Here is a 13583-nt window from a genome sequence, read left to right on the forward strand (position 1 = left end):
ATAAAGTTTATCTAAGTTTAAGTCTAAGCACTGAAACTCAAAAACTAAATATATCAAAAGATCAACTTTTCTTTTAAATATTACGCTGTCGATCAGCCTGTCTTGTGGATGCAACAGAAACCATGGTGATATAGTGTTTTGTTATGTTTTCTTAAAACTTACTGTATTCCCAGGTTAAATGATATGAGTCTCTTTTAGAACAGTGTGGAGCCTATAAAGGACAAGGCTCACGTGGCTTTCACTGGTGGAGCAACGGCTGCTACAGGTTTTGATGCTTTATTCTGGGTGGGAAATGTAACATTTATGTAGAACACCAGTAAACATGTAGCTGTCGAATATAACCTTCATCCACTGAGAGAAATCCGTTTTCATCCAAGGTATTTACCATTTCCTTCTCTTCTAAATGACCTACATCCAACATGGTAACTGCTTTTCTCTTGCAACACATTTCCCTACTTAATCTATTCACAACTGACTTTTTAACTTACTCTAATATATGAAGTTTTTTTGTCTAATATGATAGTAAGTTCTTGGTTTTTATTTTCTAACTTACATCCACATGGTATCTGCTTTTCTCACACCCAACTTCTTCTACATCCTAATGCCCCTGCTCCCCCTGTCTCTCACACACACATGTGAGCACACACGCACGCAAAAAAACACACTGTGAGGAAAGCTTACACTACTCATTTCTTTCCTAATTGAACTTAGCTAATTCTTTGTCCTTAGGGGGGAATCTCTGAATTAATTCATACTGATTAACACCCCCCCCCCCCCACACACACACACACACACACTACAAACCTGCACAGACACACACAGATGATGAGACCATTTTTGAAGCCAATGACCCTCATATTTATATTTTCATAATGATAACTCCAACATCAGCATTTGTGTTGGAGTCCTCGTTTATTTGATAGAAGTTTACCGGATGTTTATTGCAGCTGCTTATTTGAAAGAAAAAGTGATCATCAAGTAAGCAGTACATTTCATAGACTAAATATATACTCTATGTAATGTTAGGCTTTGATGTGTGTGTGTGCCTCTATTGATTACAACTACTACTCAGTAATGAAGTTAATTAAAAGGCTTTGCCACCAGGAAGAGTTAACCTACACTCCCACAACATACAAACAAACCTCAATCCATATTCTGATATTTTAAAATTCACTGACAGAGAACACTGAGCAAAAGTGAATCTACGTAGAAACAGATCAAATATCATCTCTCTGCCACCAGTAATTACGAAATGTAATGATGTGTACAAAACAGCAAATCGGATTGGGAGAAATGTCTGACAAATGCTAATAAAGTAGATGAAACGGATGTTTTTAACATCTATTTTTCAGTCACTCCACTGGTACTGGAAATTTAGATTCTGCTGCAACATATGGCTAATACTAACGCTAACAAATATGACTGTAAAAATCTAATTTAATATACTGTATTAAGCTTTTGCATTGAATTTAGAGCACATTTTGCTGATGAAGCCAGCTGCTTTGAAGATGATCATTTTGCATAATAAGGAGCCTGTCCCAGCTGTCATCGGGTGAGAGGTGGGGTACACCCTGGACAAGTCTCCAGTCTTTCACAGGGCTAACACAGAGAGACAGAGTATTTGTATTTAATTTAATACAATTGTTAACATTATATAGCACCATATAAAGGCACCATCAACGAGCTAAGGTGGAAGTCTTCACTTTCAATAAACAACTTCTCATGAGTCTCTTGAGTCATGTTGAATTGAAATATATGTAACTTGTATTTATTAGCACATTACCGTAAATAGTAGAATTGCTTAAATTCCGTTACCTTCAGTTATATCTGATACCAAGTAAAGTTTATTGTGCCCTTATCTCTGTGGTGTGCTCTGTCCCTTTAACTGAAATCAGGGGGCTGTTCATTGGCCCACTATCGCAAAGGCTGTGCGCCTGCGCACTCTGCATAGCAACTCTTTCAGGTAACGGAGGAGGCGAAGGATCGTTTATGCGCATTTTGGGGACGAAAAGAGGTAAGCTTGCCAGATTAAAGTTAATGTTTGCTGCAACAAACGCGAAGTTCCACCTGTGATATTCAGCGGAGGTCTTTCCCTCGACCCCTTCGTCCGAACATCCAGCCGTTTGAGACATATGTCGCTCGTTAAATCGCATCCGAAGCTGGAGGCGCTCTGTTCCTACAAATCATCTCCGCTTGTCAATACACGGGACTGTAACCAGCTCCAACCCGTTTTTACACGCACCCTCACGGACAGGAATAGACCAGCAGCCTCAGTGACGCTTATCTCCCCGGTAAAGCTTCCAGACGTCTCTCTCCCTCCATGGTAATTGTTGTCGTGGGGCGGCGGCGGCGCTTTGTTAGGGATGTTTCAGCTGATGGTGATCTATTCTGGGCAGCTGTGAGCAGGATTCCGGTAACACGTCCATGTGTGTCCAACACTGGCTAGCAGCCGCCATTGGTCACTGTCACTTGAGTCCAGGATGTCTCATGTTCACAAAACAACAACGCCCTTTAACATCTGGCTAAGGGAAGGGAAATAGTGTTGCTGTTCAGATATTGAACAAGTGTTTCCCTCCAAATAGTTGGGATTTTCTTTTTGCCAGTAAGGATGTGATCTTATCCTTGAGCTGTTTAAACATTGCATTTCCCCTCTTTTTAACACAAGAATTTCCATGGAGTTTATGCAATCTGGTTTTAAGTAGATTCTCTGCTCTGTGTAATATGCTTACAGCTCTTAAAAATGTTTGACATTGCTTTGCCTCCTTTACAGTCTCTCAGAGGTTAGAGGATATAGCTGCAGTATTTGGTTCTTGGAATAACTACTTATCTTAAGAACCAAACAAAGGAGTAGGGTGTAGTTTCTTAGAGGGAAGTTTTGGTTACTTCAGTATCATCTGACTTGTGTCATCAGGTTGAAAGCTGTACATTAATGACTGTTTGCTCTTTCTGCAGATAAATCACCCAAAACAGACCCGCAGGAATCATGGGGACTGGTAAGTTTATTGCCTCTATGCTCTTGGTTTACCCCACAGGCAGAAATATTCCCAATTCCAACAGACTCAACAACCCTTCTCTGATTTCTTTTTTTTCCTCTTCCATTGTGTTCATATTCAACATTGTCGCCCACCGGTCAGTGGAATGTGGCCCTTCAGGTTTTTTTTTTTTCTTTTCTTTCTGTTGACTATAACTGAATAACAATTCCTATTCTTTCTTCTGGGAATTTCCTGTTTTCCTACAGTTTTCCCTTTTAATTCTTTTTAAATTCTTGTGCCGATTGCAACCCATACGTTGTGAGTCACGCAGAGGCAGTTACTTGTTAATAACGTAGTGCGTCAAGCATTCGGAGGGCATGTTGTGGCATCTTGTGCACAGTTTGTGTGGAAGAGTTTATGTTTACATAGGGGTGTGTGAAACAGAGCGACGCTGTGTCTCTCTAAGTTCATTCTCCCAGTTTCTCTTATGTGGCCCAGCGACAGGAGCCTTAATCAAAGGAGCTTTTGTTTTTATGCAGAAATGTGGGCACTGAGCAGCGCTCGGCTCTGCTGCCTTTGTTTCTTTCCCCACCTCTCTCTCTGTCCCTTTTTTTCATTTCTCGCTTTTTCAATACATTGTTGCCTTTCAATACTCTCTTTTTTTCTTAATTCCTCCCCCATTTTCTTCTGGTGAGTGACTCACCACTGCTTTCCCCACTTTTCTCTTTAATTTTCTTGTCACCACTTGTTATCTTGATTCATGCATTTTTTTTTTTTCTCACATCTATCCCAATATTATATCCTTTTCCTCACTCTGCACTTGTCTTTTCCTCCCCCTTCTTTCTCATCCCCCGTTGCCCTCCTTCCAGTGTTCCTGCCAGCACACACGGCCCACTCGGTGCTGCGGCGGCTGCGCAGGGCCAACTACATGCTGGAGGAGATGAAGCAGGGTGACATCCAGAGAGAGTGCCGTGAGGAGATTTGCACTTATGAGGAGGCCCGCGAAGCTTTTGAGAATGAAGAGAAGACGGTGAGAGCATGAGAGACACATCACAACGGACTGTTTCTTCTCTCTTGAAGACCGTTCACACAGGAAACAGAAAAGTAGAACACATTTAAACACCTGACACACATTCTGCAGGGCCTCGTGTGGATATAAACCACATAAAACTGAGTTCTTTTTGAAAAAAAAATGACATAGCATGTGTATGCGTAGTATCTCGTGATATTATTGCAGGCATATTAACATCTGAGCCTATCCATGCAATTCTCCATCAACTATGCGTCATATGGTGTCCTGCCTGACAGAACCCTCGTATAAAAATGTCAATTTCTCCATTGATTTATCAGAAATTTATCAAAATGTATTAACTGTTCACGACCGGTTTCTGGTCAAATTTCCCACCAGTCAGAACTGAAGAATCTACTCGGATGAGTGGCAAAACGTCTTCTCAAAACTCTACAAGCCCAGTTGCCTTTTTGGATATATCCACAGAGACCAGTGTCATGCACATAGACCCGATGGTTTTGGAGCTATTCCTGATTTAGTTGTCTTTAAAGTCGTCCTAGGGTTTAAGAGATTAACTCTATCAGGAATTCATGTATTTGGACATTCCCTGGTTATCTTTGGCTGCTTTATGCTGGCTAATTCTCACTTTCACCACTAGTTGGTTGGCTGGGCATCTCTGACACAGGACTCTTACCTGGAGCTAGAATCCACAAATCAACATTACTACTGCTGAGTAACTCCAGCTATAATACGTAATACATTTAAGGGCTATCCCTCAAAAGTGATATGTTATTGGGTTCATGTGTCCAGCAGTGAAATCCTATGCCAAGAAAGATAACTTACGGAATGTGGGTGTTTTTTCAGGAAGTGATTATTATCAGCAGAAAAACAGCACAGTGGACGCTAGAAAGGGAAGTGTGTTTGTAAAAGCATTGTGTGAGGCCAGAGAGCTAAGTCACGCTGTTGGATGTGTACTACAATCATGTGCTCTCTTTCAGTTTAGCTGTTGCTGTACAACGCCTTTGTGTAGCAATAATCCAGATAAAAAGTATTCATATAGAGTGCACTGTGTATACTCTGACCTTGAGTTTTAGGAAACAATTTTGTGGCACACCATGTTCTTCCTGAATTTGACTTAGTCTCATCTATGTGCAAATACTTGTCATCTGTTAACATATACTACTGTGATGTGCCCGTCTGCAGAAGCGGTTCTGGGAGGAATACACACGGGAAAGCAATCCATCTGGAGGTCTGGAGACAGTGATTGGTGGAGTCCACTCGCTCTTTTTGATCGTGCCGTTGCTGCTGGTTCTGCTCATCATCACTGCTGTTGCCATCACTGTGTGGCGCTGCCACTCCCGCAAGCGCTCACAGCGCAGCCCGAGCATAGGACACTCGCATCACAACCACGTTCTGTCAGTGGTCTCCATGGACCAATGGGGAAGGGATTACCACCATGGTGACCAATCAGAACTGAGCGTCCACAGTAGCCCGGCTTATCCAGGCTCAGAGCTCACATCGGGGAGAGGAAGTGCTGGGGACCCACCACCATCTTATGAGGAGGCTGTGGGCCATACAGATGTCCAAATAGAGACGGAGCCACCTCCACAGTATGAGGATATAGTCAACACAAGCATCGCTAGTGTCAATGGTGGCAACGAAAAGTAAACGTGTCTCTAACTACCCCTTCCCCCCATAAAGTTCTAAACTAACTCTAAGACCGTCTTGTAGTTTAGCAGTGCTACTGCTGTGGTATCACCAGCCTTCCCCATTCAACACATACAACAGAGTCACTATTAACTGTTGGAGACAGTGGACTAATGCAAACGCTGCCGGAGCCAGCACTAACCTTTCATCAGTGAGGTGAATGGTGGCAGGAGGGAGCGGATGATATTGCAATACCAAAACCAAATCCTCAAGTTACATCTATACTGTCACACTGTGGCAGACCTTTTAAGACTGCAAGAATAACAAATGTGGGAAGAAGAGAGGGTTCTTGTTGCCATAATGTAGGACAGCTATTGTAAGTGTATATAGGGGTTGAACTGATGCTTTTACAGAAGGTTAGTGCCAAGTTTTTTAAGACTTAAGAGGGCAACTTCTATGTTCTATATGTTTTACCTATTTTTAAAATTTTAAATCTGACCACTTCAAAAAATAGTAAACCATGGTTTCCATTTCAACAGATATTATATTGAAAGGGTTTGCAGAGCTTTGCTTTGCATTTCAACAAAAATTGAATATCCAGGCTAATTAACATTGCATTAAGCCATTTGAGACCAGAAACATTATAGGCTTCCAAATACTGATTGTGACCAACACCCTCATCCAAGTTTAATATTTAATCATTAGCTCTGGTTATAAGAAACATATCCGAGCTCGCTAAAGAAAATCCTTTGCCAGTCATTTACTCTGCTGATTTGTGCTGGGCAGGTAGCGTACAGTTCTGTGTGTTAACTGTAAAATAAGTACTGGAGGTGCCCACACAATCATCAGTCAAAACTGAGTATAGCCACAAGGCTGGGTGTTAGTTCTCACTGCCACATTAGCATCAGTAATTGAATTCATTGTTTGTTGTTTGAAATCAAAAAATGCGGGTTTAAATAGTCAAGTTGCCAAAACAATGCATCGGTCCAACTTCCGTATACACTTGTGTGTGTTTTTAAGATGAAAACTGAGGCCATCAGTTATGAAAGGGGCACGGTTTTGTACATATGTAACGTGTGCTTATATCAGCATGCAGCTCGGCCTGTACACACAAGGTTATATCTGTCTATCACTGTTTGTGGACAGCCGGGCCCACTGGCCTGTGTACACCTGTGAGCCATTTGAGAGTTGCTCAGAGCCTGCTTTAACTGTGAAACATCCCACTTCCTCTTTCCCCTAAAGCAAATGTATCGTCTGGGTAGGACTACAGAGCCTTATGCTGTCAGCAGAGACAGGTGCTTTTGGAACATAACAAGGGAAGATTCTGTATTTAATTTCTCTAAGGTTGAGAAGCATGTGTAATGCACCTCTATATAAATGTGTGTAGTAGGTATGTGTGAAAGTTATAGTGCGATTGTTTTTTTTAATGCATAGGACTGCAGTGAAAGCTTTGGTCCTAATGTAACTATCCTCCAGAAGGTTGTGAATAAATGAAGGCACTTTGTGTTTAAGCTGAAAATGAGCAGTTTAACGAGAAGTAGCACAGTCTGGTTTGACGTCACTCTCAGCAATGACAAAGTCATCGTAGTACAAATGAAAGTGCTCATAATCAATATGCAACGTTGCTGCATACACTCCAAACCAAATATATATACTTTACACTCACACCAATAAATGTCACATATTTTCTGTGTGAACTTCACAGACATTGAGCACTGATTACTATTGTACATTTTTGTGAGTTGACTTGTGAACCTCAGCACTTGCTATGACACTGAACTGAGTTGTGCTGGTAGAGGTAGCCATTGTGATTAGGTCAGTTGTTGTACTATTACTTACAGAGTCCTGTTTTTACAATGCCTTATCAAACACAATGTTATATAACATTAAATGCAAAAACAAACTTGTTATAAATCCTTGACTTGCGCAAAAGCTTGAATTAATTTGTAATAAAACACTTAAAATGTGCCATGTGTTGACTTAATTTCATTTGAGTTACTTGTGACCAGTTTTCTAAAGTTCTCCTTCCACAAGGATCATACTTTCCAAACACTGCTGTGTCTCAAAACTGAAACAAAAGAGTTGAGAGTGAACAAATGTGTCAAAAAAGTTACTAGAAATTGAGAATAAAGACACAAAATGTGGCCTCTCATTTGAGTACTTAACTCATTTTAATGTTTAAATTGCTAAAACAAAACCAAATATGTAACTTGCAACCTACTGTTATAAATGTGGAAACTTTATAACTTATTTTTAAACAATACAGCCCAAAAACAATCCCAGCAGCCTCCTGGCCTTCGATTCACATTCGTCCTCTCTGTGAAACATGACCCCAAATCCAAGTATTGTTTACGCCTGGTTCAAACAAACCAGGAAGTGACCCATTAACCACAAATGAAAGATCAACCACAATGTAAATGGGGCTCATCAGAGAGATGTTAATTCTTCTTATGCTTCTTTTGCTATGATTCTTAAAAATAACCACAAAAGCAGATATAAAAATCACAGTAGATTTTATTAACACTGGATGGAAGTGGGGGCACACATAGTGGCTCAGTTAGTTTTTATTTTCCCTTTCAGTGTTTTGTTAGAGAGCACGAGTAGAGCTATGACAATTAGATTCAAGCCACATTTGACTCAAGCATAGAAGAAAAGACAGCTACTGCTTGACACAAACCACCGTCAGATGAACCAAAAGCAGGTCACCTGGGAAGTTACATTGTTTGGTTTAATTTTCCATACAGGAAGCAATGGCACCAAGCTCAGTCATGACGTTTAACAACACAGAGTCTTATTATGAAAATATTACATTCCCACTGTGATCAAGTGTTAGCAAAGCTGATTTGACAAAAACAGGAAAGAGGAAAGTACCAGCATAAAACTAGACGGACAACATCAGTGCAACTTGATAATAAGGCAAAAGCAGCATTAATGCTGCTGATGTAGTCAAACAGGTAACACGTTCATGAAATACGACAAAGACGGTTTCCTAGGATGTGTTCTCATTGGCATGTAAACATGTGAGCACTGGGGTCACACCCACTCCTTGGGGTTTCGTAACGCCTCCAGCATTTCAGCCTCTCGGGTACCTTTGACAGGCTCGTGCATGTACTCCCACCTGAGGATGAAGGGTGAGGCTGTTACCAAGCAACACAGGCAGATTATTACGGTCACACAAGAGCAGGGGGGGCCGTGGCTTAAAACCAGTGTTGGTTTACCTGGCAGTGAGGGGAAGGGACATGAGGATGCTCTCAATTCTGGAGCCAGGCGTGGCCAGACCAAACTTCACTCCCCTGTCATACACCAGGTTGAACTCCACATATCTGGACACACACAGTTATAATCTAATTAAATATATGAAGACACACATTTAAAATTTGCTACAGATATGAACAGGTAAGCGAACACCATAAACATCCTTATTTATAAGTCATTAGTGTAACCAAAAAAAGGTTTAAAAAAGGCAACTGGACTTGTAGAGTTTTTTTGAGAAGACGTTTCACCACTCATCCGAGTAGCTTCTTCAGTTCTAGAGGACTGGTGGGAAGTTGAGGTTAAACAGGAACTCCTACTGAAACTTGCTTGTTGTGTTAACAACCAGAAACCGGTGCGTCATTAGTGTAAGTAAGTCATTAGTGAACGATGATTAACGTCTTCCAGGTTAGTGGGTTTATGTGCTGATGAATGGCTCGAAGATAGCAGTAGAATGTCCACTTTAAAAAGCTAAAAAGTAACCAAAATTCATACCTGAATTCATTTCACTATCCCCAATCCAGATTTCAAATTTGTCTTCTCTTTCAGGGGTAAAAGTAGAGTTTATTTCAGTTAATTGATGAGACCGAGACACAGCCCATTCTTTACCCTTCACTCTAGTTCACTATCTGCTATCTCCGTCTAGCTCACACTCCATGTCGGCATACTAATTAGCCTATTTTACTGCTGAATTTTTTATTTATCGGTGTACTGTGGAATGGCTCATTTCCACTTGAAGCAGTGTCCCAGTAAGCCATGAGAGGAACCAGAATGCAGAAAAGTGTGCTGCGTAAAGGTCTATTAATGTATTTCTAGCTCAGTCAGTGTCCTACTAAAGGGCTCCCACTCAGGCAGTGAGCTCTGCTGGGATTGGCACCAACGTCAGACCACACCAGAACTCTTTATTAGGAAGTTTGAGAACTAAAGCTTAACTAGCTAATAAAACAATGTGAGTGACAAGTGACTAATGAATAGGCATTCATTAGTTGCATTGCTCATCTTCTACTCACCTGCCTCGTCGTACCTGCTGCCAGTCCTTCTCCTCATCAGTAAAGGAGTCATTGAGATGCTTGTATACAATGGGCAGGTAACAGGGCACTACAGTGCGAGCACAGCTCTTGACGAAGTTGAAAGCCTCCTCCTGATTCGGGGAGTCCAGGTCGTCAAAGAAGATCCCCCCTATTCCACGAGTCTCACCTCTGTGGCGAATGTAGAAGTATCTGTCACACCTGCACACCAGAAGGATTTAGATTCACCTTCAATATCAACCTAGAGGTTTCATTGTGAAAACAGTGAAGAGAACTACCTGCACAGGTATATTAGCTTATTTAAACCATATACAACAAAACATTAAATTAAATTGAATGAGTGAACGGTAAAATAAATGATGTGTTTATGGCAAACATAACAAATAAGTAAATGTACAGTTAACATTAAAAGTAACGTCTGAAGCTGAAAGCACATCTATAGAAACAGGTCATTTAAAGGGAGTTTAGATGTACTGTCTCATTTGTACGTTTGCTTCGCATAAAAACTGGAGGCCGGGGGGAAGGAGCAAGTCTGGTTCTGCCTGGAACTAAACAAAACAAAAAACAAATATTTGCCTATATTTGCCTCCAAGCAACTCAGTCCAAGCTAACAAGCTGATGTCTGTAGCTTCATATCTAATCGAGCGATTTCAGTTTTCCCTTCCAACTCACCTTACGTTCAACTTAAAATTGAGTTGCCTAAATTTTACTTATATCAATATTACAAGCCACATCAGATAAGCCCCACCCAGCTTTCCCATATCCACTCTGGTCATTTACTGACTATCGTCATTGCTCAACGGTTTTTCTGCATCTGCAGATTTTAGGCAGAGACTTCCTCTTATCACTATCCCACAGAGAGGATACACCCATTATAATCCACATACACACAAATACAAAGAAATCAGGCATACAGATGCATACGTGCTGAAGTGCACACACATATTCAAGTGGAGTTTGACACACACAGGACTCATCACACTGTACCATTTCTTAAAGTCAGTGTAGTACTGCGAGTGGTGCTTGTCACAGGCCTTCTTCAGGGTGTTGTGGAAGTGAAAGGCATCTTCTTTATTGATATAAACTGGAGTCAGGTCTGTGCCTCCTCCAAACCACCACTGCTTAGTGCCTGGACACACACAAAAATGAGAAAGAAGGAAACAAGGGTTATCATTCATTCACATACTCAATAGTGTCACTGACACCAAGACACAGTCCATGACGTAAAGGACTGACACTCACCATCTGCCTCTTCAATCTCAAAGTATCTGTAGTTGAAGTGCACTGTGGGAATGTGGGGGTTCTTGGGGTGGATAACGGAGCTCACTCCCATGGCACAGAATGGCAGCTTACCTGGAAGAAAACACAACATAAATGTTTAAACACAGACATAGATGAGGTGTGCTTTAATCTCAATTAGAGCCTCTTCCAACAGATGTCAGGTGCAAGGTAATATCAGAACTCACCATCTTTCCCTTTGAGGACTTTCCCTCTGCTCCTCATCTGCTTTGCAGCCTCCTCGGTCAGGTTCCCAAATACCACCGACACATTGACCCCTGCTTTCTCAAACACTTTTCCATCCTGCATAACACAGCTGATTCCTCCGCCACCTGACACAGACACACAGGGTCAAAGGGAAATAAACTGAAACGACTGTACGGCTGTATATCCTGCCTGCATCTTTAAGCACAGCAGTCATTGGGGTATCTCTTAAACACCTTACATAACATAGGTGAGATGAAAATATAACTGTTCTCTTGCACACTGAGCTATGAGGTATAACGTTACTATGACAGTCAAGTCCACCCCACCTTCCTTCCTCTCCCATCGATCCACCTTGAACGTCCCGCCATCCACCTCCTGCAGGGCTTTGCAGAAGTCGGCCTGCGTCTCCATGATCAGCATCTCCATCCTCGTACGCATCTCCTCTTTCCTTCCCTGCAGCACACTGATGTCGGTTACCGGAGGAGACATGAACCCCTGGCATCTCTCCAGGATGTCTCCTTCTTGCTCCTTCTTCACGGCTTGGGAGACTTTCGTTGCCATCTCAGCGCGCTGGAAGTGGTTAGCGTTGGCCAAAAACCCCGCGACCGCTGCAGCCGCTGTTACCGCCGCGGCTCCACTGAGCGCCAGGGCTCCCCTCCTGGTTCGTCCGGCTGTGGATGTGCCTCCGGTCCCATGGGACATAAATCGTACGCTGGTACCCCTGGAAAACCATCTCGTTCCCGGAAGCAAAGGCACAGACGGGCTGTGAGTGGAGGATAGCAGAAGACGCTCACCCGCTGTACTGGCAAGACCCTTTAAACGTGAACTCAAACACCGTCTGGCGGTAGTCTGAGCCGTTTTGTTTACGGAGCAAAAGACAATGGTCGCCATTTGTAGGAGAAACACGCACTTCCTTCTCAGCGCGTGGCAGCCGTTACTAGTGTGTTTAATAACTACTCAAACATTATCTGAAGTTGAGCCTACGTGCTATCAGTCGTGTTTCAAGTTAAGGGGTGTGTAGTTCCTGGGTAGCGACAGGGCGACATGGGGAATGTAGTCCTCCGTTACCCGCAACGAGGAGCTGAGAATGCGTAACGTCTATAGTAAACTTCAAGACCCAGAGTGCAGTGCGCTTGAACGTGAACGTTACGTTCAGGATTTCTCATATTCTCCCACAGGCTGCATATAAATAAGTATTTATTTACAGTCTGCTTTAGAGACGCATTGGAATACCTCTGTTTTTCACGCGATTGTCTGTAATTATTATGCCTAGACTAGAAATAGAAATATAACAGGAATATTAATCTTTTTCATATTTTGTATTTCTCTTTACTGTGACCCATTAATCATAAATAAAATCATGTTTAAACTTGGTTAAATATATTTTATTTTATGAATTTAAGACTTTCGTACATAATATTGGAGATAAACGAGTCTCATGTGAATTGCCTCTGTTCTCTTATCCAATTAAGGTTAAAAAATAAAAAAAGGCAACTGGACTTGTAGAGTTTTTTTTTTTTTTTGAGAAGACGTTTCACCACTCATCCGAGTAGCTTCTTCGGTTCTAGGGGACTGGTGGGTTCTAGGGAACTGAAGAAGCTACTCGGATGAGTGGTGAAACGTCTTCTCAAAAAAAACTCTACAAGTCCAGTTGCCTTTTTTGAACCTTTATTGGATATACCATGACCTGGATGACTGAGAACCTTCACAGACTCTGTTCTCTTACTGTTTTGGATGTTTTATTGTGTGTATATATGATTATATATTTAATAATAAATAATGAAATGATGGTTATTGTTCTCTGTTACAGTGGCTTGATCCATTTCATTTCAGTGATTTAAATTCCCAATGGCCATTCGATAGAGCTGGAGAACACAGGCAACGTTAATGCCAGTCTTAAACCTCTAATAACTACAGGTTGTGCTTTTAAATAATATAAGTGTTTCTATTTTAGTACCAGGCTTCTAAAAAATCTACAAGACTGCAGTATTTTATTTTATGTTATTTTATGGATACTATTAGGATGTTTTCCCTCGTTTACACTGTGTACATGGAGATGTTTTTAATTCGTGGATGTGGACAGAGTGCGCATGTGCAACTATTAGAACGTGTTGTTGGTCTCTATGACGACGGGCCTATTAAACCTTTTAGGACTGTGGATAGACTAGAAGCAGATTATGTGCACAAGTG

The 13583-nt window shown here is 41.6% G+C and overlaps 2 protein-coding genes across 4 annotated transcripts; one reads left to right on the forward strand and one right to left on the reverse strand.

The window, feature by feature from the left end:
• The first annotated feature begins 1895 nt into the window (after positions 1-1895).
• prrg1 (proline rich Gla (G-carboxyglutamic acid) 1) lies at positions 1896-7803 on the forward strand. 3 transcript variants are annotated; one of them, XM_084547953.1, is made up of 4 exons: positions 1896-2291; positions 2953-2993; positions 3842-4002; positions 5185-7803. In XM_084547953.1, exons 2-4 carry the CDS (start codon positions 2984-2986, stop codon positions 5647-5649), a joined length of 636 nt encoding a protein of 211 aa, XP_084404079.1. In that variant the 5' UTR covers positions 1896-2291; positions 2953-2983; the 3' UTR covers positions 5650-7803. The 3 variants fall into 3 exon arrangements, with proteins under 3 accessions (XP_084404079.1, XP_084404078.1, XP_084404077.1); XM_084547951.1 differs by having other exon boundaries at positions 1968-2014; XM_084547952.1 differs by having other exon boundaries at positions 1896-2993.
• A 333-nt stretch (positions 7804-8136) lies between these two features.
• Positions 8137-12511, reverse strand: cpox (coproporphyrinogen oxidase). The gene is made up of 7 exons (XM_084547950.1): positions 11720-12511; positions 11375-11518; positions 11151-11261; positions 10896-11037; positions 9891-10109; positions 8847-8951; positions 8137-8746 (listed from the first exon to the last, which is right to left on the reverse strand). The coding sequence occupies exons 1-7, from the start codon at positions 12282-12284 to the stop codon at positions 8662-8664; spliced, it is 1371 nt and encodes a 456-aa protein (XP_084404076.1). The 5' UTR covers positions 12285-12511; the 3' UTR covers positions 8137-8661.
• Between the last annotated feature and the right edge of the window lie 1072 nt (positions 12512-13583).

Source organism: Chelon labrosus (genome assembly GCF_963514085.1).
Source record: "Chelon labrosus genome assembly, chromosome: 7".
NCBI lineage: Eukaryota > Metazoa > Chordata > Actinopteri > Mugiliformes > Mugilidae > Chelon > Chelon labrosus.